This window comes from Oncorhynchus nerka, linkage group LG24 (genome assembly GCF_034236695.1).
Source record: "Oncorhynchus nerka isolate Pitt River linkage group LG24, Oner_Uvic_2.0, whole genome shotgun sequence".
NCBI classification, from domain to species: domain Eukaryota; kingdom Metazoa; phylum Chordata; class Actinopteri; order Salmoniformes; family Salmonidae; genus Oncorhynchus; species Oncorhynchus nerka.
This window is the reverse complement of record NC_088419.1, coordinates 9,273,148-9,295,498: the sequence shown is the minus strand read 5'-3', so window position 1 is coordinate 9,295,498 and position 22,351 is coordinate 9,273,148. Positions and strand designations below refer to the sequence as shown.

Sequence of the window (22,351 nt, the reverse complement as noted above, 5' to 3'; positions counted from 1 at the left end):
AACCGTTCTATAGTGAAAACACTGTGAAAACAACCGTTCAACAAACAGTGAAAACAAACCGTAGTGAAAACAAACCGTATCTATAGTGAAAACAAACCGTATCTAAGAAAACAAACCGTATCTATAGTGAAAACAAACCGTATCTATAGTGAAAACAAACCGTATCTATAGTGAAAACAAACCGTATCTATAGTGAAAACAAACCGTATCTATAGTGAAAACAAACCGTATCTATAGTGAAAACAAGAGTATCTATAGAAAACAAGTGAAAACAAGTATCTATAGTGAAAACAAACTATAGTGAAAACGTATCTATAGTGAAAACAACTATAGTGAAAACAAACCGTATCTATAGTGAAAACAAACCGTATCTATAGTGAAAACAAACCGTATCTATAGTGAAAACAAGAGTATCTATAGTGAAAACAAACCGTATCTATAGTGAAAACAACCGTATATATAGTGAAAACAACCGTATATATAGTGAAAACAAACCGTATCTATAGTGAAAACAAACCGTATCTATAGTGAAAACAAGAGTATCTATAGTGAAAACAAGAGTATCTATAGTGAAAACAAACCGTATCTATAGTGAAAACAAGAGTATCTATAGTGAAAACAAGAGTATCTATAGTGAAAACAAGAGTATCTATAGTGAAAACAAGAGTATCTATAGTGAAAACAAGAGTATCTATAGTGAAAACAAACCGTATCTATAGTGAAAACAAGAGTATCTATAGTGAAAACAAGAGTATCTATAGTGAAAACAAACCGTATCTATAGTGAAAACAAGAGTATCTATAGTGAAAACAAACCGTATCTATAGTGAAAACAAACCGTATCTATAGTGAAAACAAACCGTATATATAGTGAAAACAAACCGTATCTATAGTGAAAACAAGAGTATCTATAGTGAAAACAAACCGTATCTATAGTGAAAACAAGAGTATCTATAGTGAAAACAAGAGTATCTATAGTGAAAACAAACCGTATCTATAGTGAAAACAAACCGTATCTATAGTGAAAACAAACCGTATATATAGTGAAAACAAACCGTATCTATAGTGAAAACAAGAGTATCTATAGTGAAAACAAGAGTATCTATAGTGAAAACAAGAGTATCTATAGTGAAAACAAGAGTATCTATAGTGAAAACAAACCGTATCTATAGTGAAAACAAGAGTATCTATAGTGAAAACAAACCGTATCTATAGTGAAAACAAGAGTATCTATAGTGAAAACAAGAGTATCTATAGTGAAAACAAACCGTATCTATAGTGAAAACAAGAGTATCTATAGTGAAAACAAGAGTATCTATAGTGAAAACAAACCGTATCTATAGTGAAAACAAACCGTATCTATAGTGAAAACAAACCGTATATATAGTGAAAACAAACCGTATCTATAGTGAAAACAAGAGTATCTATAGTGAAAACAAGAGTATCTATAGTGAAAACAAACCGTATCTATAGTGAAAACAAGAGTATCTATAGTGAAAACAACCGTATATATAGTGAAAACAACCGTATATATAGTGAAAACAAACCGTATCTATAGTGAAAACAAACCGTATCTATAGTGAAAACAAACCGTATCTATAGTGAAAACAAACCGTATATATAGTGAAAACAAACCGTATCTATAGTGAAAACAAACCGTATCTATAGTGAAAACAAGAGTATCTATAGTGAAAACAAACCGTATCTATAGTGAAAACAAACCGTATCTATAGTGAAAACAAACCGTATCTATAGTGAAAACAAACCGTATCTATAGTGAAAACAAGAGTATCTATAGTGAAAACAAGAGTATCTATAGTGAAAACAAGAGTATCTATAGTGAAAACAAACCGTATCTATAGTGAAAACAAGAGTATCTATAGTGAAAACAAGAGTATCTATAGTGAAAACAAGAGTATCTATAGTGAAAACAAACCGTATCTATAGTGAAAACAAGAGTATCTATAGTGAAAACAAACCGTATCTATAGTGAAAACAAGAGTATCTATAGTGAAAACAAGAGTATCTATAGTGAAAACAAACCGTATCTATAGTGAAAACAAACCGTATATATAGTGAAAACAAACCGTATCTATAGTGAAAACAAGAGTATCTATAGTGAAAACAAGAGTATCTATAGTGAAAACAAGAGTATCTATAGTGAAAACAAGAGTATCTATAGTGAAAACAAACCGTATCTATAGTGAAAACAAGAGTATCTATAGTGAAAACAAGAGTATCTATAGTGAAAACAAGAGTATCTATAGTGAAAACAAGAGTATCTATAGTGAAAACAAACCGTATCTATAGTGAAAACAAGAGTATCTATAGTGAAAACAAGAGTATCTATAGTGAAAACAAGAGTATCTATAGTGAAAACAAACCGTATCTATAGTGAAAACAACTATAGTGAAAACAAGAGTATCTATAGTGAAAACAAACCGTATCTATAGTGAAAACAAGAGTATCTATAGTGAAAACAAACCGTATCTATAGTGAAAACAAACCGTATCTATAGTGAAAACAAACCGTATATATAGTGAAAACAAACCGTATCTATAGTGAAAACAAGAGTATCTATAGTGAAAACAAACCGTATCTATAGTGAAAACAAGAGTATCTATAGTGAAAACAAGAGTATCTATAGTGAAAACAAACCGTATAGAATCTACATCAAACCGTTCTATAGATAGTGAAAACAAGAGTATCTATAGTGAAAACAAGAGTGCTATAGCAAGAGTATCTATAGTGAAAACAAACCGTATCTATAGTGAAAACAAGAGTATCTATATCTATAGTGAAAACAAGAGTATCTATAGTGAAAACAAAGTATCTATAGTGAAAACAAACCGTATCTATAGTGAAAACAAGAGTATCTATAGTGAAAACAAACCGTATCTATAGGAAAACAAACCGTATCTATAGTGAAAACAAACCGTATCTATAGTGAAAACAAAGCTATAGTGAAAACAAGAGTATCTATAGTGAAAACAAGTATCTATAGTGAAAACAAGACATCTATAGTGAAAACAAAGTATCTATAGCAGTGAAAACAAACCGTATCTATAGTGAAAACAAACCGTATCTATAGTGAAAACAAACCGTATCTATAGTGAAAAGCAATAGATCTATAGTGAAAGTATCTATAGTGAAAACAAGTATCTATAGGAAAACAAGCTATAGTGAAAACAAGCAGTATCTATAGAAAACAAGAGTATCTACAAAACAAACCGTATCTATAGTGAAAACAAGAGTATCTATAGAAAACAAACCGTATCTATAGGAAAACAAGACAGCAGCATAGTGAAAACAAACCGTATATATAGTGAAAACAAACCGTATCATAGTGAAAACAAGTGTATCTATAGTGAAAACAAAGTATCTATAGTGAAAACAAGTATCTATAGTGAAAACAAGAGTATCTATAGTGAAAACAAACCGTATCTATAGTGAAAACAAGAGTATCTATAGTGAAAACAAACCGTATCTATAGTGAAAACAAAGTATCTATAGTGAAAACAAGTATCTATAGTGAAAACAAACCGTATCTATAGTGAAAACAAGAGTATCTATAGTGAAAACAAACCTATCTATAGAAAGCAGCAGTGAAACAAGTATCTATAGTGACAACAGCAGTGATCTATAGTGAAAACAAGAAGGACAGCAGTGAAAACAAACCGTATCTATAGTGAAAACAAGAGTATCTATAGTGACTATAGGAAAACAGCTAGTGAAAACAAGAGTATCTAGTGAGAGTATCTATAGTGAAAACAAGAGTATCTATAGTGAAAACAGGACATCTATAGTGACTATAGTGAAAACAAGAGTATCTATAGTGAATTGGCAGGACAGCAGCCAGTGACACAAACATGTTGACCGCACTGTCTGTTTGGTTGCTTTGCTCGGGCTGTCAGTGAAGGACCATCTGTTAGACCAAACAATGGAGCTTATTTAGTGTAGACCAGGAATGCAAGCCTGTTCTTCTGACTACCACTCCAACCATAGGCTGTGTTATAACTATGTGCCAGACCCCTTCGCTACATTCCACAGCAAATGTGGGTAAATATGTTCTGATAGTCTAGCGTGTCTAGCAGGCAGAGTGTCTGCATGTGTCCCAAAATGGTACACTATTCCCTATGTAGTGCACTATTTCTGAACAGCTCCCTGGATCAAATGTGTGCACTATACACATAGGGAATATGGTTCCATGTGGGACGGAGACATACAGCCGGTCTGTGAATAGAATCACATCACTTCTCACAGACAGATGGGAGAAGATGCTGCAAGGCTTTTACACAGAAACAAGGTTGTTATCACCAACATCCAGGCAGCAGTGACTACAGGACAGCAGCAGTGACTACAGGACAGCAGCAGTGACTACAGGACAGCAGCAGTGACTACAGGACAGCAGGACAGCAGCGACTACAGGACAGCAGCAGTGACTACAGGACAGCAGCAGTGACTACAGGACAGCAGGACAGCAGCTGTGACTACAGGACAGCAGGACAGCAGCAGTAACTACAGGACAGCAGGACAGCAGCAGTGACTACAGGACAGCAGCAGTGACTACAGGACAGCAGCAGTGACTACAGGACAGCAGCAGTGACTACAGGAGAGCAGCAGTGACTACAGGACAGCAGCAGTGACTACAGGACAGCAGCAGTGACTACAGGATAGCAGCAGTGACTACAGGACAGCAGCAGTGACTACAGGACAGCAGCAGTGACTACAGGACAGCAGCAGTGACTACAGGACAGCAGCAGTGACTACAGGACAGCAGCAGTGACTACAGGAGAGCAGCAGTGACTAGGACAGCAGTGACTACAGGACAGCAGCAGTGACTACAGGACAGCAGGACAGCAGCAGTGACTACATGAGAGCAGCAGTGACTACAGGACAGCAGCAGTGACTACAGGACAGCAGCAGTGACTACAGGACAGCAGGAGAGCAGCAGTGACTACAGGACAGCAGCAGTGACTACAGGACAGCAGCAGTGACTACAGGATAGCAGCAGTGACTACAGGACAGCAGCAGTGACTACAGGACAGCAGCAGTGACTACAGGACAGCAGCAGTGACTACAGGACAGCAGGACAGCAGCAGTGACTACAGGACAGCAGCAGTGACTACAGGAGAGCAGCAGTGACTACAGGACAGCAGCAGTGACTACAGGACAGCAGGACAGCAGCAGTGACTACAGGACAGCAGGACAGCAGCAGTGACTACAGGATAGCAGCAGTGACTACAGGACAGCAGGACAGCAGCAGTGACTACAGGATAGCAGCAGTGACTACAGGACAGCAGGACAGCAGCAGTGACTACATGAGAGCAGCAGTGACTACAGGACAGCAGCAGTGACTACAGGACAGCAGGAGAGCAGCAGTGACTACAGGACTGCAGGACAGCAGCAGTGACTACAGGACAGCAGCAGTGACTACAGGATAGCAGCAGTGACTACAGGACAGCAGCAGTGACTACAGGACAGCAGCAGTGACTACAGGACAGCAGCAGTGACTACAGGACAGCAGGACAGCAGCAGTGACTACAGGACAGCAGGACAGCAGCAGTGACTACAGGAGAGCAGCAGTGACTACAGGACAGCAGCAGTGACTACAGGACAGCAGCAGTGACTACAGGACAGCAGGACAGCAGCAGTGACTACAGGACAGCAGGACAGCAGCAGTGACTACAGGATAGCAGCAGTGACTACAGGACAGCAGGACAGCAGCAGTGACTACAGGATAGCAGCAGTGACTACAGGACAGCAGCAGTGACTACAGGACAGCAGCAGTGACTACAGGACAGCAGCAGTGACTACAGGAGAGCAGCAGTGACTACAGGACAGCAGCAGTGACTACAGGACAGCAGCAGTGACTACAGAAGTCAGCAGGTACATTGACTTGTTGCTGCATTTCAATGGCAGACAGACAAAAAAAACATACAGCTCGTGGAGCTGTGTTCAATGCTCAAAAACAGTGTTGATACTATTGAGACGCATAGACTTGTTATTTATCACATTCGATTAGACCACTAGTTCTATGAGCCGATCCCAGTAAAGCGATTCTTGATGGTAAACCGTTTTCCCTTCACGGACACGGCTCCTGTGCGCTCAGCCTGATCGGACCTTTCGCACCCGAAATCTGTCGCAGACAGTAGAAAGCAATCCCATGCATAGGCTACTCAAATGATAGCCCATCATCACAGGGTACTCCGTGTGTTTTTATTACTGAGGAAATACTCCCACATTATAAATACTGAATATACATTATCCTAATGTTGGCTATTGATGAGAGAGCGCACAAAAGAAGCGCTGGGTAGTTTACGTGAATTCCAAGTAATAAAACGGACCTGAACGATGGAAGTAGCCTATATCTGTGAAAGATTAACAAACACTTATCCTAATGTTATTAAGCTATTAATGTAGCAGAATATCTTAACTGTTGTAAAAGAAGTCCATACACAATTGACTTGTCCGCGCAGCGTAAATCGGAGTGCAGAACATTGTTTCACGCGCATGGAAATATATTTTCTTAAAAGCGTGCACGTGACTACATGCTTTATGCGTCGAATCCATTCGTGTAGAGACTAATAAATACAAACAAAACGACAACATTTTGTCCTAACTTCTAATTGTTTCAATACACGTTGTGATATGTTTACAAACATCATATAAAATCCGCTATTCCGTTATTCCATTCAATGTGTTGTGCTTTTCTCCTTTATTGAATGCAACCATTGCATCCAAGCAAATGCGTTTGTTTTTTCGGGGAAAAGAATATAGCATTTTAAAGATTACTTACGATTTGAGAGGATTCTGAATGACAGTCGCCATTTTGCTGCGAAACTGTAACCCAATACTCTAAATCTCAGAGCTGTTTGGGACCCCATGAAGAAGACAACCAATAAGGTGCTAGGCGCCCCGCTCCTTAACCAATACAATAATAGTATCCAGAGATCAGGCGTGGTTTATGAGAAAACTGTCAAAAGCGTTTCATAAAGACGACGACGCTTGATACATTAGCTAGAGTACAACTTTATATTAATCTGTGATGTTGCACACATATACAAATCATCACCGGTCACTAGTCAGTATAAATCCATTGCATAGTGTGGGTATATATCGACCGGCGTATGAAAGAGATATTTCAAGGAGTGGCTGCATTTCCTAGCAAGGAAAATAAAAACATGGTCAGTTGTCCTACTGTGTTCCTTTGTGCCTGTCGCAAACCGACCATCTTTTATTTTCTCAACATTTAAGATACTCTTCTTCCTTCAGTGGCATTTAGCAAAACAAATAGAATGGTATTAGAACAATGATATAATCATATGCAGTAGTGCAGTAAAATACAATAACATAGGGCAGATTTTGGTTTGATTGATATTATAAGAAGCATTAATCAAACATGAAGGTTTGTTTACACAAGAAATTCATTACAAAGCAATGCTCTATCCATAACCTAAACCAATCACAACTTCTTTACCACTACAGACGATAGTCATCTCTGATACAATGTTACAAATGTTTCATTCATGAGAATGATGATTAAAGTTACATTTTGTTAGAGGAAACGATAGTGATTGATAGCGCAAGCAGCCAATAGTGAAGCCGCAAAGAGGGCCACTATTGTAAGCGATAAGCCAATGAGGGTTTAGGGGCGGGTGTTAACTTGGTCACGTGGGAGCAACGTTGTAGCAGGTAAAATGAACTTTGTGTCAAAGCGCCGATGTTCAATAATATATTTGATCAACATCGTATCCTCTAATTACTACACGAATAACCCCATTTCATTTTAAATATAGTAATGATTCATCATTCAAATTGTCTACGTACCACGTGTCTGTATTTAAAGTGTTTTTGTTAGCAAGCGAAATGGCTAGCCGAATTAGCTAACTTGCTAGCTAGCTACCAAGTACACAACACAGAAGCGAGTGACAGACTTCGTGTTGATGTTTACTGTCCGGTATTTGTGTCCATAGCAATAGCAGGGATGAAGAAAGGGAATTGGCGTGACAGGGGCAGGGACCGTAGGCGACTCGGTTACCGCTCTGACTGGCAAAAGGACAGGACACAGGAACAAAGGTAGGATGGTGACAATGTCTCTCACGACCACAGGTTGGTTGGCCCAAATTATGTGTAAACTACCTTATTTACAGCTCGTTGACTTGATCTATCAAATGCCCGGGGCGTTCTTGGGCCATTAATCTCAATTCAGTGTATGTTATATGATCGGAATTACACGTATTCCTAAACTCTGTTATAATCCTGCCCGTGTGTTGTTTTACCGGTGTAATGGTGGCATTGGGCTCCAGAGTGGTGCAGCGGTCTAAGCCACTGCATCTCAGTGCTAGAGGCATCACTACAGACCCTGGTTCGATTCCAGAGCTGTTTCACAACCGGCCGTGATTGGGAGTCGCACAATTGTCTCAGCGCCGTTAGGGTTAGGCCGGGGTAGGCCGTCATTGTAAATAATAATTTGTTGTTAACTGACTTGCCTCTCCTCTCTGGTCCCCAGGTATGGCAGCAGTGAAGCAGGCCCCTCCTACAGAGACAGGACCCCAGAGAATAGGTCTATTTCTGATAGTGCAGCCTCCTCCTCCTCCTCCTCCTCCTCCTCCTCCTCCACTGCTCCAGGTCAGTTACACTCAGACACACCTTTCTACATGGCTGTAGAATGACTACTTATAAAATCAGTGCGGTCCAAAGTGTGTCACTGCACGTACAAGGACAATACAGACTCCGTGTCTTTATCGTCCACGTGTACCTTTGTCCTTCCATCTCCAGAGCTGCCGGGGTTCTACTTTGACGCTGAGAAGAACCGTTACTTCCGTCTGCTGCCGGGCCACAACAACTGTAACCCTCTGACCAGAGGGCTGCTGCAGGAGAGAGAGCAGGAGAAACACAGGGCCAGGATGATCACTGAGGACGAGAGGCCCAGGAAGGTACTACCACAGACGGGGAACTTTTGATGGTGGATCAGGGGCATTTGGTACCCTATCGAATTAAAAAAATGTTTTGTATCTTATAGCCGATAGGTGACGTCTCTCCTTCCCTCATTGAAAACGACAGCAGCAGCTCTGAAGGGCTTTTCTAGTGTGTTTTGTTTCTCCCTCCAGAAAACACCAAGAGCAGGCCTGAACTCAGCTCTGTTGCTGCAGAAAAGACACCTGGGTCTGCTGCCTGGGAACTCTTACAGTAGGTACGGTATCAAAAGTACACACACACACACGTACGTACGTTATCGTGTCCCTTATGATTGTGTGTGTATTGTGTCCCTTATGATTGTGTGTGTATTGTGTCCCTTATGATTGTGTGTGTATTGTGTCCCTTATGATTGTGTGTGTATTGTGTCCCTTATGATTGTGTGTGTATTGTGTCCCTTATGATTGTGTGTGTATTGTGTCCCTTATGATTGTGTGTGTATTGTGTCCCTTATTGTGTCCCTTATGATTGTGTCCCTTATGATTGTGTGTGTATCGTGTCCCTTATGATTGTGTGTGTATTGTGTCCCTTATGATTGTGTGTGTATCGTGTCCCTTATGATTGTGTGTGTATGGTGTCCCTTATGATTGTGTGTGTATCGTGTCCCTTATGATTGTGTGTGTATCGTGTCCCTTATGATTGTGTGTTGCCCAGGCTGATCCATGAGGTGAAGGTGAGTGGGATGAGACGTCACAGACTGGAGGTCCAGAGCTCTGAAAGCAGCAGTCCCAACACAGACCACTTTAGACTCATAGTGGTGAGTTACACACACACACGCTTTCTTTTGACTTTTAAGAAGAACGTTGGCAATGGTAGACTGGTGTAAACTTCCTCCTGATTACCCTCTTCTTTTCTCTCTTACTCCTCTTCCTCTCTCCTCCCCTCACTTCTTCCTCCCCTTTCGTCCTCTTCCCCCCTCCCCCTCTTCTCTCTCTCTCCCTCCTCCCCTCTCTCTCTTCCCCACACTTCTTCCTCCCCATTTCCTCCTCTCCCTCTTCTCTCTCTCTCTCCCCTCCTCCCCACACTTCCTCCTCCCCATTTCCTCCTCCCCACACTTCTTCCTCCCCATTTCCTCCTCTCCCCCTCTTCTCTCTCTCTCCCTCCTCCCCACACTTCTTCCTCCCCATTTCCTCCTCCCCCTCTTCTCTCTCTCTCTCCCTCCTCCCCACACTTCTTCCTCCCCATTTCCTCCTCTCCCCCTCTTCTCTCCCTCCTCCCCACACTTCTTCCTCCCCATTTCCTCCTCCCCACACTTCTTACTCCCCATTTCCTCCTCTCCCCCTCTTCTCTCTCTCTCTCCCTCCTCCCCACACTTCTTCCTCCCCATTTCCTCCTCCCCACACTTCTTACTCCCCATTTCCTCCTCTATCCCCTATTCTCTCTCTCTCCCTCCTCCCCACACTTCTTCCTCCCCATCCCCCCCTCTCCTCTTCTCTCTCTCTCCTCTCCCCCTCTTCTCTCTCTCTCCTTCCTCCCCTCTCTCTCTTCTCTCCCCCTCTTCTCTCTCTCTCCCTCCTCCCCTCTCTCCTCCCCACACTTCTTCCTCCCCATCCCCCCCTCCTCTTCTCTCTCTCTCCTTCCTCCCCTCTCCTCTTCTCTCCCCCCCTTCTCTCTCCCCTCCTCCCCTCTCCTCTCCTCTCCCTCCTCCCCCCCCTCTCTCTCTCCCTCCTCCCCTCTCTCTTCCCCACACTTCCTCCCCTCTCCTCTTCTCTCTCTCTCTCTCTCCCTCCCCCTCTTCTCTCTCTCCTCCCCTCCCCTCTCTCCCTCCTCCCCTCTCTCTTCCCCACACTTCCTCCCCTCCCTCTTCTCTCTCTCTCTCTCCCTCCCCCTCTTCTCTCTCTCCCCCTTCCCCTCTCCTCCCCTCCCCTCTCTCCCTCCTCCCCTCCCCTCTCCTCTTCTCTCTCCCCCCCCCTCTTCTCTCAGGGTGACTCTGCATGTGAGCGAGTGTTCACGGTTAACGACGTGTCTCACGGAGGCTGTAAGTACGGCATCATGAACTTCAGAGGCTGCAGCAGGGGCTCCCTGTCTGTCAAGATGTGTGACAACCTCTACTTTACAAATAGAAAGGTGAGAAGGAGAGAGAGGGCTGAGGATAACCTCTACCAACAGAAAGGTGGGATGGAGGGGGGGGTTAGGACCTGGGGGGAGAGACTGGGAATGAAGGCTAGTTTTGGAGTTGGGCATTAGAAGCATGCTGGATGGTAGGAATATCTACCCAGGCAACTTGAACACCTATACGCTAACCTATGTTCCCTGTTTTCTACCTGTTCAGTACCTGTGTTGTCTGTTCCGCCTGTTCAGTACCTGTGTCGTCTGTTCCACCTGTTCAGTACCTGTGTTGTCTGTTCCACCTGTTCAGTACCTGTGTCGTCTGTTCCACCTGTTCAGTACCTGTGTCGTCTGTTCCACCTGTTCAGTACCTGTGTCGTCTGTTCCACCTGTTCAGTACCTGTGTCGTCTGTTCCACCTGTTCAGTACCTGTGTCGTCTGTTCAGTACCTGTGTCGTCTGTTCCACCTGTTCAGTACCTGTGTCGTCTGTTACACCTGTTCAGTACCTGTGTTGTCTGTTCCACCTGTTCAGTACCTGTGTTGTCTGTTCCACCTGTTCAGTACCTGTGTCGTCTGTTCCACCTGTTCAGTACCTGTGTCGTCTGTTCCACCTGTTCAGTACCTGTGTCGTCTGTTCCACCTGTTCAGTACCTGTGTCGTCTGTTCCACCTGTTCAGTACCTGTGTCGTCTGTTCCACCTGTTCAGTACCTGTGTCGTCTGTTCCACCTGTTCAGTACCTGTGTCGTCTGTTCAGTACCTGTGTCGTCTGTTCCACCTGTGTCGTCTGTTACACCTGTTCAGTACCTGTGTTGTCTGTTCCACCTGTTCAGTACCTGTGTTGTCTGTTCCACCTGTTCAGTACCTGTGTCGTCTGTTCCACCTGTTCAGTACCTGTGTCGTCTGTTACACCTGTTCAGTACCTGTGTCGTCTGTTCCACCTGTTCAGTACCTGTGTTATAAACATGTTGTCTGTGTTTCAGGTGAACTCTATCTGCTGGGCCTCCGTCACCCACTCTGACTCACACGTCCTGTATCCGTCTTACACAGCAGACTGTGATGCTAACTCAATGTGGTTAATGACCCTGCTTCCTTAGCGGAGTTGCCAACAACCCGGATGCTTCCGGTGTTACCAGGATACGGCTAAATCAACCTTCCTTCTCAGCTGAAAGCCGAATGTGGGAACTCCACTCTGGTGTTTATTTTAGGCCTGCTACGTTAGAGTTCATGACCCTAGTTTGTCTCGACGGGGGTCAAAGGTCCCCTCAGGCATGTTCACATTCAGACCGTTGTCAGTAGCTGTACTTAAGAGAGTTGGGTTGGTGTTTTCTTGACTCCAGTGTTCAGCCTGTGTCTGGTGGGCATGGCAGAGACTCCTGGCTGTGTCAGTTTACTACCAGCCTCGCTCTTCAGCAACTCCAACCCAGGTAACTTTTCCATGTGCTTCTTTCAGAACATACTATACTTTTCATGACATTTTACTGTAATGTAATACTATAATGTTCATATATTTCATGCTGAGCGCATTCGTTATTTCTCTCCTCTCTCGTCCTCCTCCTCTCTCATCCTCCTCCTCTCTCATTCTCATCCTCACTCCTCCTCTCTCGTCCTCACCCTCCTCTCGTCCTCACCCTCCTCTCGTCCTCACCCTCCTCTCTCCTCCTCCTCCTCTCTCGTCCCCTCGTCCTCACCCTCCTCTCTCGTCCTCCTCCTCTCTCGTCCTCCTCCTCTCTCATCCTCACCCTCCTCTCTCCTCCTCTCTCGTCCTCACCCTCCTCTCGTCCTCACCCTCCTCTCGTCCTCACCCTCCTCTCTCCTCCTCCTCCTCTCTCGTCCTCGTCCTCACCCTCCTCTCTCGTCCTCCTCCTCTCTCGTCCTCCTCCTCTCTCGTCCTCGCCCTCCTCTCTCGTCCTCCTCCTCTCTCGTCCTCGCCCTCCTCTCTCGTCCTCCTCCTCTCTCGTCCTCCTCCTCTCTCGTCCTCCTCTCCTCCTCTCTCAACCTCCTCTCGCTCCTCTCTCAACCTCCTCTCGCTCCTCCTCCTCTCTCAACCTCCTCTCTCTCAACCTCCTCTCTCTCCTCCTCCTCTCCTGCTCCTCCTCTCTCGTCTTCACCCTCCTCTCTCGTCCTCGCCCTCCTCTCTCGTCCTCGCCCTCCTCTCTCGTCCTCGCCCTCGTCCTCGCCCTCCTCTCTCCTCCTCCTCCTCTCTCCTCCTCTCTTCTCGTCCTCTTCTCTCCTCTTCTCTCGTCCTCCTCTCTCCTCCTCCTCCTCTCTCCTCCTCTCTTCTCGTCCTCTTCTCTCGTCCTCCTCTCTCCTCCTCCTCCAGACCAGCCGGGGATGCTGTGTAGTTTTAAGATCTCTACAGCCTGGTCCTGTGCCTGGTGTCTCAACCCTCAGGCTGACAAAACATTTAGCACGGGTGAGTTGGATGCCTCCCATCATCTTTACCAATTGATTAGCATTTTACACTACAATGTTAGTGAGACAGGAGCAAGCAACAGCATTTTATACAATGTTCCCGACATGAAACCTCTCACTGAGACTTGTCTGTTTATTAATAATAACAGATCATTAAATGACAATAACACTCTGTTCTTCTTACTCTTCCTTTTATACACATATATATATATATATATACACACACACACACACTGGTTGCAGGTTAGATTCTGGTAGCCAGCCTGTCTTTTCTCTTAACACTGGCCTGGTGGCCATTTTGAAAAGCACCATTTTAGTGACCGTTTCCCCGTCTGTCTCCTGTGGCCGTTCCCCCCGTCTGTCTCCTGTGGCCGTTCCCCCCGTCTGTCTCCTGTGGCCGTTCCCCCCGTCTGTCTCCTGTGGCCGTTTCCCCCGTCTGTCTCCTGTGGCCGTTTCCCGTCTGTGTGGTCGTCTCCCCGTCTGTCTCCTGTGGTCGTTTCCCCGTCTGTCTCCTGTGGTCGTTTCCCCGTCTGTCTCCTGTGGTCGTTTCCCGTCTGTGTGGTCGTCTCCCCGTCTGTTTCCCGTGGTCGTTTCCCCGTCTGTCTCCCCGTCTGTCTCCTGTGGACGTTTCCCCGTCTGTCTCCCCGTCTGTCTCCCCGTCTGTCTCCTGTGGTCGTTTCCCCGTCTGTCTCCTGTGGTCGTTTCCCCGTCTGTCTCCTGTGGTCGTTTCCCCGTCTGTCTCCTGTGGTCATTTCCCCGTCTGTCTCCTGTGGTCGTTTCCCCGTCTGTCTCCCGTGGTCGTTTCCCCGTCTGTCTGTCTCCCCGTGTCTCCTGTCGTTTCCCCGTCTGTCTCCCGTGGTCGTTTCCCCGTCTGTCTCCCGTGGTCGTTTCCCCGTCTGTCTCCCGTGGCCATTCCCCCCGCCTGTCTCCCGTGGTCGTTTCCCCGTCTGTCTCCTGTGGTCGTTTCCCCGTCTGTCTCCTGTGGTCGTTTCCCCGTCTGTCTCCTGTGGTCGTTCCCCCCGTCTGTCTCCTGTGGTCGTTCCCCCCGTCTGTCTCCTGTGGTCGTTCCCCCCGTCTGTCTCCTGTGGTCGTTCCCCCTTCTGTCTCCTGTGGCCGTCTCCCCGGCTGTCTCCTGTGGTCTTTGTGTTCGTCTGTTGCCAGGTCTGTCTCGCAGGGTGATAGTGACGGACGCAGTGACAGGCAGGAGACAGACCTATGGCATCGGCAGTGATGTGCTGGCACAGCAGTTTGCCCTCAGGGTGAGTTAGTGGTGCCAAGGCATTCACTTAGACTCATTGTCACAAAAAGTGTAACCAACACTGGTGAGAAGCTGATGTTTCTGAAGTGTGTGTGTGTGTGTGTGTGATGAACAGATGGAGGGGCGCTTCTCAAACTTCTTTATTATTGACCTTCAGAGTTTTTAACAGCCCTTTCCCCCTCCCTCATTCCCCTCGCCCTCCCTCATTCCCCTCCCCTTCCTCATTCCCCTCGCCCTCCCTCATTCCCCTCGCCCTCCCTCATCCTCGTCCCTTATTCCCCTCCCCCTTCCTCATTCCCCTTATTCCCCTCGCCCTCCCTCATTTCCCTCCCTCATTCCCCTCGCCCTCCCTTATTCCCCTCCCCTCCCTCATTTCCCTCCCTTAATCCCCTCCCTGTCTCATTCCCCTCACCCTCCCTTATTCCCCTCCCTCATTCCCTCCCTCATTCCCCTCCCCCTCCCTTTTCCCTCCCTTTCCCCTCCCTTAATCCCCTCGCCCTCCCTCATTCCCCTCGCCCTCCCTCATTCCCTCCCTTAAACCCCCTCCCTCATTCCCCTCCCACTCCCTCATTCCCCTCCCACTCCCTCATACCCCTCCCACTCCCTCATACCCCTCCCACTCCCTCATACCCCTCCCCTCCCTCATACCCCTCCCCTCCCTCATACCCCTCCCCTCCCTCATACCCCTCCCCATTCCCCTCTCTCCCCTCCCTCATTCCCCTCTCTCCCCCTCCCTCATTCCCCTCTCTCTCCCTCCCTCATTCCCCTCTCTCCCCTCCCTCATTCCCCTCTCTCTCCCTCCCTCATTCCCCTCTCTCTCCCTCCCTCATTCCCCTCTCCTCCCTCATTCCCTCTCCTCTCCCCCCCCCGCCCTCCCTCATTCCCCTCTCTCTCCCTCCCTCTTTCCCCTCTCTCCCTCATTCCCTCTCCCTCCCTCATTCCCCTCTCCCTCTCTCATTCCCCTCTCTCTCCCTCATTCCCCTCTCTCTCCCTCATTCCCCTCTCTCTCCCTCATTCCCCTCCCTCTCTCATTCCCCTCTCTCTCTCATTCCCCTCTCTCTCTCATTCCCCTCTCTCTCCCTCATTCCCCTCTCCCTCCCTCATTCCCCTCTCCCTCCCTCATTCCCCTCTCTCTCCCTCATTCCCCTGTCCCTCTCTCATTCCTCATTCCCCTCTCTCTCCCTCCCTCATTCCCCTCTCTCTCTCTCCCTCTTTCCCCTCTCTCCCGCATTCCCCTGTCTCCCTCATTCACCTCTGTCTCCCTCATTCCCCCTCTCCCTCATTCACCTCTGTCTCCCTCATTCCCCTCTCTCACCCTCATTCCCCCCACCCTCCCTCATTCCCCTCCCTCATTCCCCCACCCTCCCTCATTCCCCTCTCCCTCTCTCATTCCCCTCTCCCTCTCTCATTCCCCTCCCCTCCCTCATTCCCCTCTTTCCCCTCCCTCATTCCCCTCTCCCTCCCTCTTTCCCCTCTCCCTCCCTCATTCCCCTCTCCTCCCTCATTCCCCTCTCCCTCCCTCATTCCCTCTCCCTCCCTCATTCTCCTCTCCCTCTCTCATTCCCCTCCCCTCCCTCATTCCCCTCCCCTCCCTCATTCCCCTCTTTCCCCTCTCCCTCCCTCTTTCCCCTCTCTCCCTCCCTCTTTCCCCTCTCTCCCTCATTCCCCTCTCCCTCCCTCATTCCTTCTCCCTCTCTCATTCCCCTCTCCCCTCATTCCCCTCTCTCTCCCTCATTCCCTCTCTCTCCCTCATTCCCTCTCTCTCCCTCATTCCCCTCTCTCCTCATTCCCCTCTCTCTCCCTCATTCCCCTCTCCTCCCTCATTCCCCTCTCCCCTCCCTCATTCCCTCTCCCTCCCTCATTCCCCTCTCCCTCCCTCATTCCCCTCTCCCTCTCTCATTCCCCTCTCTCTCCCTCATTCCCCTGTCCCTCTCTCATTCCTCATTCCCCTCTCTCTCTCTCCCTCTTTCCCCTCTCTCCCGCATTCCCTGTCTCCCTCATTCACCTCTGTCTCCCTCATTCCCCTCTCTCCCTCATTCACCTCTTCTCCCTCATTCCCCTCTGTCACCCTCTTCCCCCCACCCTCCTCATTCCCCTCCCTCATTCCCCCCCTCCCTCATTCCCCTCTCCCTCTCTCATTCCCCTCCCCTCCCTCATTCCCCTCTTTCCCCTCTCTCATTCCCCTCTTTCCCCTCTCTCATTCCCTCTCCCTCCCTCATTCCCCTCTCCCTCCCTCATTCCCCTCTCCCTCCCTCTTTCCCCTCTCCCTCCCTCTTTCCCCTCTCCCTCCCTCTTTCCCCTCTCCCTCCCTTTCCCCTCTTCCCTCTTTCCCCTCTCTCTCTTTCCCCTCTCCCTCTCTCATTCCCCTCTCCCTCCCTCTTTCCCTCTCCCTCCCTCTTTCCTCTCTCCCTCCCTCTTTCCCCTCTCCCTCCCTCTTTCCCCTCTCCCTACATCCAGGCTCCGGTCCTGTTTAATGGCTGCCGGTCAGGAGAGATCTTCAGTATCGACCTGCGTCAGAGAGGCAGACGGGACCACAGCTGGAAGGCCTGCAGGTTCTCCCAGGACTCTGCTATCACCTCCGTACGAATACTACAGGATGAGAACTACCTACTGGCCGCGGACATGATTGGAGAGGTGGGACAGACAGATACACTGGGACAGGCCACACACACACACACACACACACACACACACACACACACACGTGGTAAAACTCGCCTTCTCCAACTCTGTTTTACCTGTGTGTTGATATGTGTCACTGCAGATCAAGCTGTGGGATGTACGAGTAACAAAACCAGTGCGGAAGTACGAGGGTCATCATAACCAACACGCCTACTTACCCCTCCACGTCAACGAAGCTGAGGGACTGCTGATGGCTGGTAGGTTAGGGCCTTACTGCTGGTAGGTTACAGGGCCTTACTGCTGATGGCTGGTAGGTTACAGGGCCTTACTGCTGGTAGGTTACAGGGCCTTACTGCTGGTAGGTTACAGGGCCTTACTGCTGGTAGGTTACAGAGCCTTACTGCTGATGGCTGGTAGGTTACAGGGCCTTACTGCTGGTAGGTTACAGGGCCTTACTGCTGATGGCTGGTAGGTTACAGGGCCTTACTGCTGGTAGGTTACAGGGCCTTACTGCTGATGGCTGGTAGGTTACAGGGCCTTACTGCTGGTAGGTTACAGGGCCTTACTGCTGGTAGGTTACAGGGCCTTACTGCTGGTAGATTACAGGGCCTTACTGCTGGTAAACTGCAGGCCACACTACTTGCCTAGAGAGTTTTCAGCTATACTTTTCGTGGCTGTTTATTTACCTCCACAGCCAAATGCTGGCACTAAGACCGCACTCAGTCAGCTGTATAAGGAAATAAGAAAACAGGAAACCACTCACCCAGAGGCGGCGCTCCTAGTGTCCTGGAGACTTTAATGCAGGGAAACTTAAATCAGTTCTACCAAATCTCTATCAACATGTTAAATGTGCAACCAGAGGGAAAACAATTCTAGACCACCTGTACTCCACACACAGAGACACGTACAAAGCTCTCCCTCGCCCTCCATTTGGCAAATCTGACCATAATTCTATCCTCCTGATTCCTGCTTACAAGCAAAAATTAAAGCAGGAAGCACCAGTGACTCGGTCTATAAAAAAGTGGTCAGGTGAAGCAGATGCTAAACTACAGGACTGTTTTACTAGAACAGAGTTGAATATGTTCCAGGATTCTTCAGATGGCATTGAGTAGTACACCACATCAGTCACTGGCTTTATCAATAAGTGCATTGAGGACGTTGTCCCTACAGTGACTGTACGTACATACCCCAACCAGAAGCCATGGATTACAGGCAACATTCGCACTGAGCTAAAGGGTAGAGCTGCCGCTTTCAGGGTGCGGGACTCTAACCCGGAAGCTTATAAGAAATCCTGATATGCCCTCGGATGAACCATCAAACAGGCAAAGTGTCAATACAGGGATAAGATTTAATCATACTACACTGGCTCCGACACTCGTTGGATGTGGCAGGGCTTGCAAACTATTAGACTACAAAAGAGAAGCACAGCTGAGAGCTGCCCAGTGACACGAGCCTACCAGACGAGCTAAATCACTTCTATGCTCGCTTCGAGGCAAGCAACACTGAGGCATGCATGAGAGTATCAGCAGTTCCAGACGACTTTGTGATCACGCTCTCCGTAGCCGGCGTAAGACCTTTAAACAGGTCAACATTCACAAGGCCGCAGGGCCAGATGGATTACCAGGACGTGTGCTCCGGTCATGTGCTGAACAACTGGCAAGTGTCGTCACTGACATTTTCAACATGTCCCTGATTGAGTCTGTAATACCAACATGCTTCAAGCAGACCACCATTGTCCCTGTGCCCAAGAACACAAAGGCAACCCAATTTGCATACCGCCTTAACAGATCCACAGAAGATGCAATCTCTATTGCACTCCCTTTCCCAACTGGACAAAAGGAACACCTATGTGAGAATGCTGTTCATTGACTACAGCTCAGCGTTCAACACCATAATACCCTCAAAGCTCATCACTAAGCTAAGGATCCTGGGACTAAACACCTCCCTCTGCAACTGGATCCTGGACTTCCTGACAGGCCGCCCCCAGGTGGCGAGGGTAGGTAGCAACACATCTGCCACGCTGATCCTCAACACTGGAGCTCCCCATGGTTGCGTGCTCAGTCCCCTCCTGTTCACCCACAACTGCAACACCATCATTTTCCCGGCATCAACAACATGCATCCAGTCTTTCCTGGTTGAGTGTTGATGAAAGGTGCTTCTACACCTGCATTGCTTGCTGTTTGGGGTTTTAGGCTGGGTTTCTGTACAGCACTTTGTGACATCAGCTGATGTAAGAAGGACTTTATAAGTACATTTGATTTGACTAACTGCTTCTCTCAAGAGTTTTTATAAGAAATATTACTGTGATGATAAATTCCAGATAGCCTGTATGGGTGTCAGCTCAGACCACCCATACATACCCAACAAGACATGCCACCAGGGGTCTCCAAGTCCAAAAGGAATTCACAGCACAAATAGAACCTCATAGAATACCAAATAGAACCACATAGAATGCCAAATAGAACCACATAGAATGCCAAATAGAACCACATAGAATGCCAAATAGAACCCCATAGAATGCCAAATAGAACCCCATAGAATACCAAATAGAACCCCATAGAATACCAAATAGAACCCCATAGAATACCAAATAGAACCCCATAGAATACCAAATAGAACAGTATTGTAAAGAGCCATTATCGCATGGAACTCCCATCTCCAATTACTCAAGCAAACAACAGCAAAATGACCTTTAAACAACATCTCATGGAACAGCAGCAGACACACCTCATTTTGTTGTTGTATCTTAAATGTGTGCGACTGTCCTTCAGTGTCTATCAGTGTTTTGCTACTTGTCTTTTTGATATATTTATATGTGTGGACCCCAGGAAGAGTAGCTGATGCTTTTGCAAAAGCTAACGAGGATCCGAATAAACATTTAAGAAAAGTACCTTACTGAAATTAATTACTGAAATTAATTACTGAAATTACTGAAATTACTGAAATTAATTACTGAAATTAATTACTGAAATTACTGAAATTAATTACTGAAATTACTGAAATTAATTACTGAAATTACTGAAATTAATTACTGAAATTAATTACTGAAATTACTGAAATTAATTACTGAAATTAATTACTGAAATTACTGAAATTAATTACTGAAATTAATTACTGAAATTACTGAAATTAATTACTGAAATGTACATGTCAAATGAAATGAGAAAAGAATGACAAGTATCTTGCCCTTTCCCATTTGTCTTCTCCAGTGGGTCAGGACTGCTACACCCGTCTGTGGTCTCTGGGGGACGGCCAGCTCCTGAGGACCATCCCATCTCCCCACCCTGCTGGAAAGGACATGATCCCCAGCGTGGTCTTCTCTTCTCAGCTAGGAGGCAACAGAGGCCTGCCTGGTCTCCTCATGGCTGTCAGGCACGATCTGTACTACTTCCCTTATAACAGTGACTACCAGGAGGGAGGAGGGGTAGTGACTGAGGCTGCCTGTTAGGGGGGCTTGGCTGAGGCAGCCTGCTAGGGGAGGGCTTGACTGAGGCAGCCTGCTAGGGGAGGGCTCGACCGAGGCAGCCTGCTAGGGGAGGGCTCGACCGAGGCAGCCTGCTAGGGAGGGCTCGACCGAGGCAGCCTGCTAGGGAGGGCTCGACCGAGGCAGCCTGCTGGGGAGGGCTCGACCGAGGCAGCCTGCTAGGGGAGGGCTCGACCGAGGCAGCCTGCTAGGGGAGGCTCGGCCGAGGCAGCCTGCTAGGGAGGGCTCGGCCGAGGCAGCCTGCTAGGGGAGGGCTCGGCCGAGGCAGCCTGCTAGGGGAGGGCTCGGCCGAGGCAGCCTGCTAGGGGAGGGCTCGGCCGAGGCAGCCTGCTAGGGGAGGGCTCGGCCGAGGCAGCCTGCTAGGGAGGGCTCGGCCGAGGCAGCCTGCTAGGGGAGGGCTCGGCCGAGGCAGCCTGCTAGGGGAGGGCTCGGCCGAGGCAGCCTGCTAGGGGAGGGCTCGGCCGAGGCAGCCTGCTAGGGAGGGCTCGGCCGAGGCAGCCTGCTAGGGGAGGGCTCGGCCGAGGCAGCCTGCTAGGGGAGGGCTCGGCCGAGGCAGCCTGCTGGGGAGGGCTCGGCCGAGGCAGCCTGCTAGGGAGGGCTCGGCCGAGGCAGCCTGCTAGGGGAGGGCTCGGCCGAGGCAGCCTGCTAGGGGAGGGCTCGGCCGAGGCAGCCTGCTAGGGGAGGGCTCGGCCGAGGCAGCCTGCTAGGGGAGGGCTCGGCCGAGGCAGCCTGCTAGGGGAGGGCTCGGCCGAGGCAGCCTGCTAGGGGAGGGCTCGGCCGAGGCAGCCTGCTAGGGGAGGGCTCGACCGAGGAGGGCTTGACTGAGGCAGCCTGCTAGGGGAGGGCTCGACCGAGGCAGCCTGCTAGGGGAGGGCTTGACTGAGGCAGCCTGCGAGGGGAGGGCTTGACTGAACCTTTCTTTGCAAAGTAACTGGAATGAAGAAGACTTCAAGTGCAGAGTTGGGTCTGACCGTAGAGCTGCAGGTGGAGAGTTGGGTCTGACCGTAGAGCTGCAGGTGGAGAGTTGGGTCTGACCGTAGAGCTGCGAAGTAGAGAGTTGGGTCTGACCGTAGAGCTGCGAAGTGGAGAGTTGGATCTGACCGTAGAGCTGCAGGTGGAGAGTTGGGTCTGACCGTAGCGCTGCAGGTGGAGAGTTGGACCTGACCGTAGAGCTGCAGGTGGAGAGTTGGGTCTGACCGTAGAGCTGCAGGTGGAGAGTTGGGTCTGACCGTAGAGCTGCGAAGTGGAGAGTTGGGTCTGACCGTAGAGCTGCGAAGTGGAGAGTTGTGGGTCTGACCGTAGAGCTGCAGGTGGAGAGTTGGGTCTGACCGTAGAGCTGCAGGTGGAGAGTTGGGTCTGACCGTAGAGCTGCAGGTGGAGAGTTGGGTCTGACCGTAGAGCTGCAGGTGGAGAGTTGGGTCTGACCGTAGAGCTGCAGGTGGAGAGTTGGGTCTGACCGTAGAGCTGCAGGTGGAGAGTTGGGTCTGACCGTAGAGCTGCGAAGTAGAGAGTTGGGTCTGACCGTAGAGCTGCGAAGTGGAGAGTT

At 48.4% G+C, this 22,351-nt stretch overlaps 2 protein-coding genes across 4 annotated transcripts in view; one reads left to right on the top strand and one right to left on the bottom strand.

Annotated features, from left to right (window-relative positions):
- Positions 1-6,903, bottom strand: part of dpf3 (double PHD fingers 3) — a 59,548-nt gene extending 52,645 nt beyond the window's left edge. For both annotated transcript variants that reach the window (XM_065008589.1, XM_065008590.1), the window contains exon 1: positions 6,799-6,903. In XM_065008589.1, coding sequence (XP_064864661.1) covers positions 6,799-6,830 — 32 coding nt within the window. In that variant the 5' untranslated portion in view covers positions 6,831-6,903. The remainder of the gene's footprint in view (positions 1-6,798) is intronic.
- Positions 6,904-6,994: 91 nt separating this feature from the next.
- wdr21 (WD repeat domain 21) lies at positions 6,995-20,769 on the top strand. Of its 2 annotated transcripts, none has more exons than XM_065008588.1 (14): positions 6,995-7,186; positions 7,976-8,078; positions 8,512-8,630; positions 8,781-8,938; positions 9,113-9,195; positions 9,633-9,735; positions 10,902-11,045; positions 12,010-12,059; positions 12,374-12,453; positions 13,350-13,442; positions 14,603-14,700; positions 17,157-17,333; positions 17,464-17,578; positions 20,531-20,769. In XM_065008588.1, the coding sequence occupies exons 2-14, from the start codon at positions 7,987-7,989 to the stop codon at positions 20,767-20,769; spliced, it is 1,551 nt and encodes a 516-aa protein (XP_064864660.1). In that variant the 5' UTR covers positions 6,995-7,186; positions 7,976-7,986. The 2 variants fall into 2 exon arrangements, with proteins under 2 accessions (XP_064864660.1, XP_064864659.1); XM_065008587.1 differs by lacking the exon at positions 6,995-7,186 and adding an exon at positions 7,659-7,694.
- Positions 20,770-22,351: the final 1,582 nt, after the last annotated feature.

Coding starts and splice junctions, on each gene's coding strand:
- wdr21 (XM_065008588.1), top strand. CDS start 7,987: ATGAAGAAAGGGAATTGGCGTGACAGGGGCAGGGACCGTAGGCGACTC. Junction 8,939..9,112: donor AGGACGAGAGGCCCAGGAAG/GTACTACCACAG, acceptor TTCTCCCTCCAG/AAAACACCAAGAGCAGGCCT. Junction 12,454..13,349: donor CTTCAGCAACTCCAACCCAG/GTAACTTTTCCA, acceptor CTCCTCCTCCAG/ACCAGCCGGGGATGCTGTGT.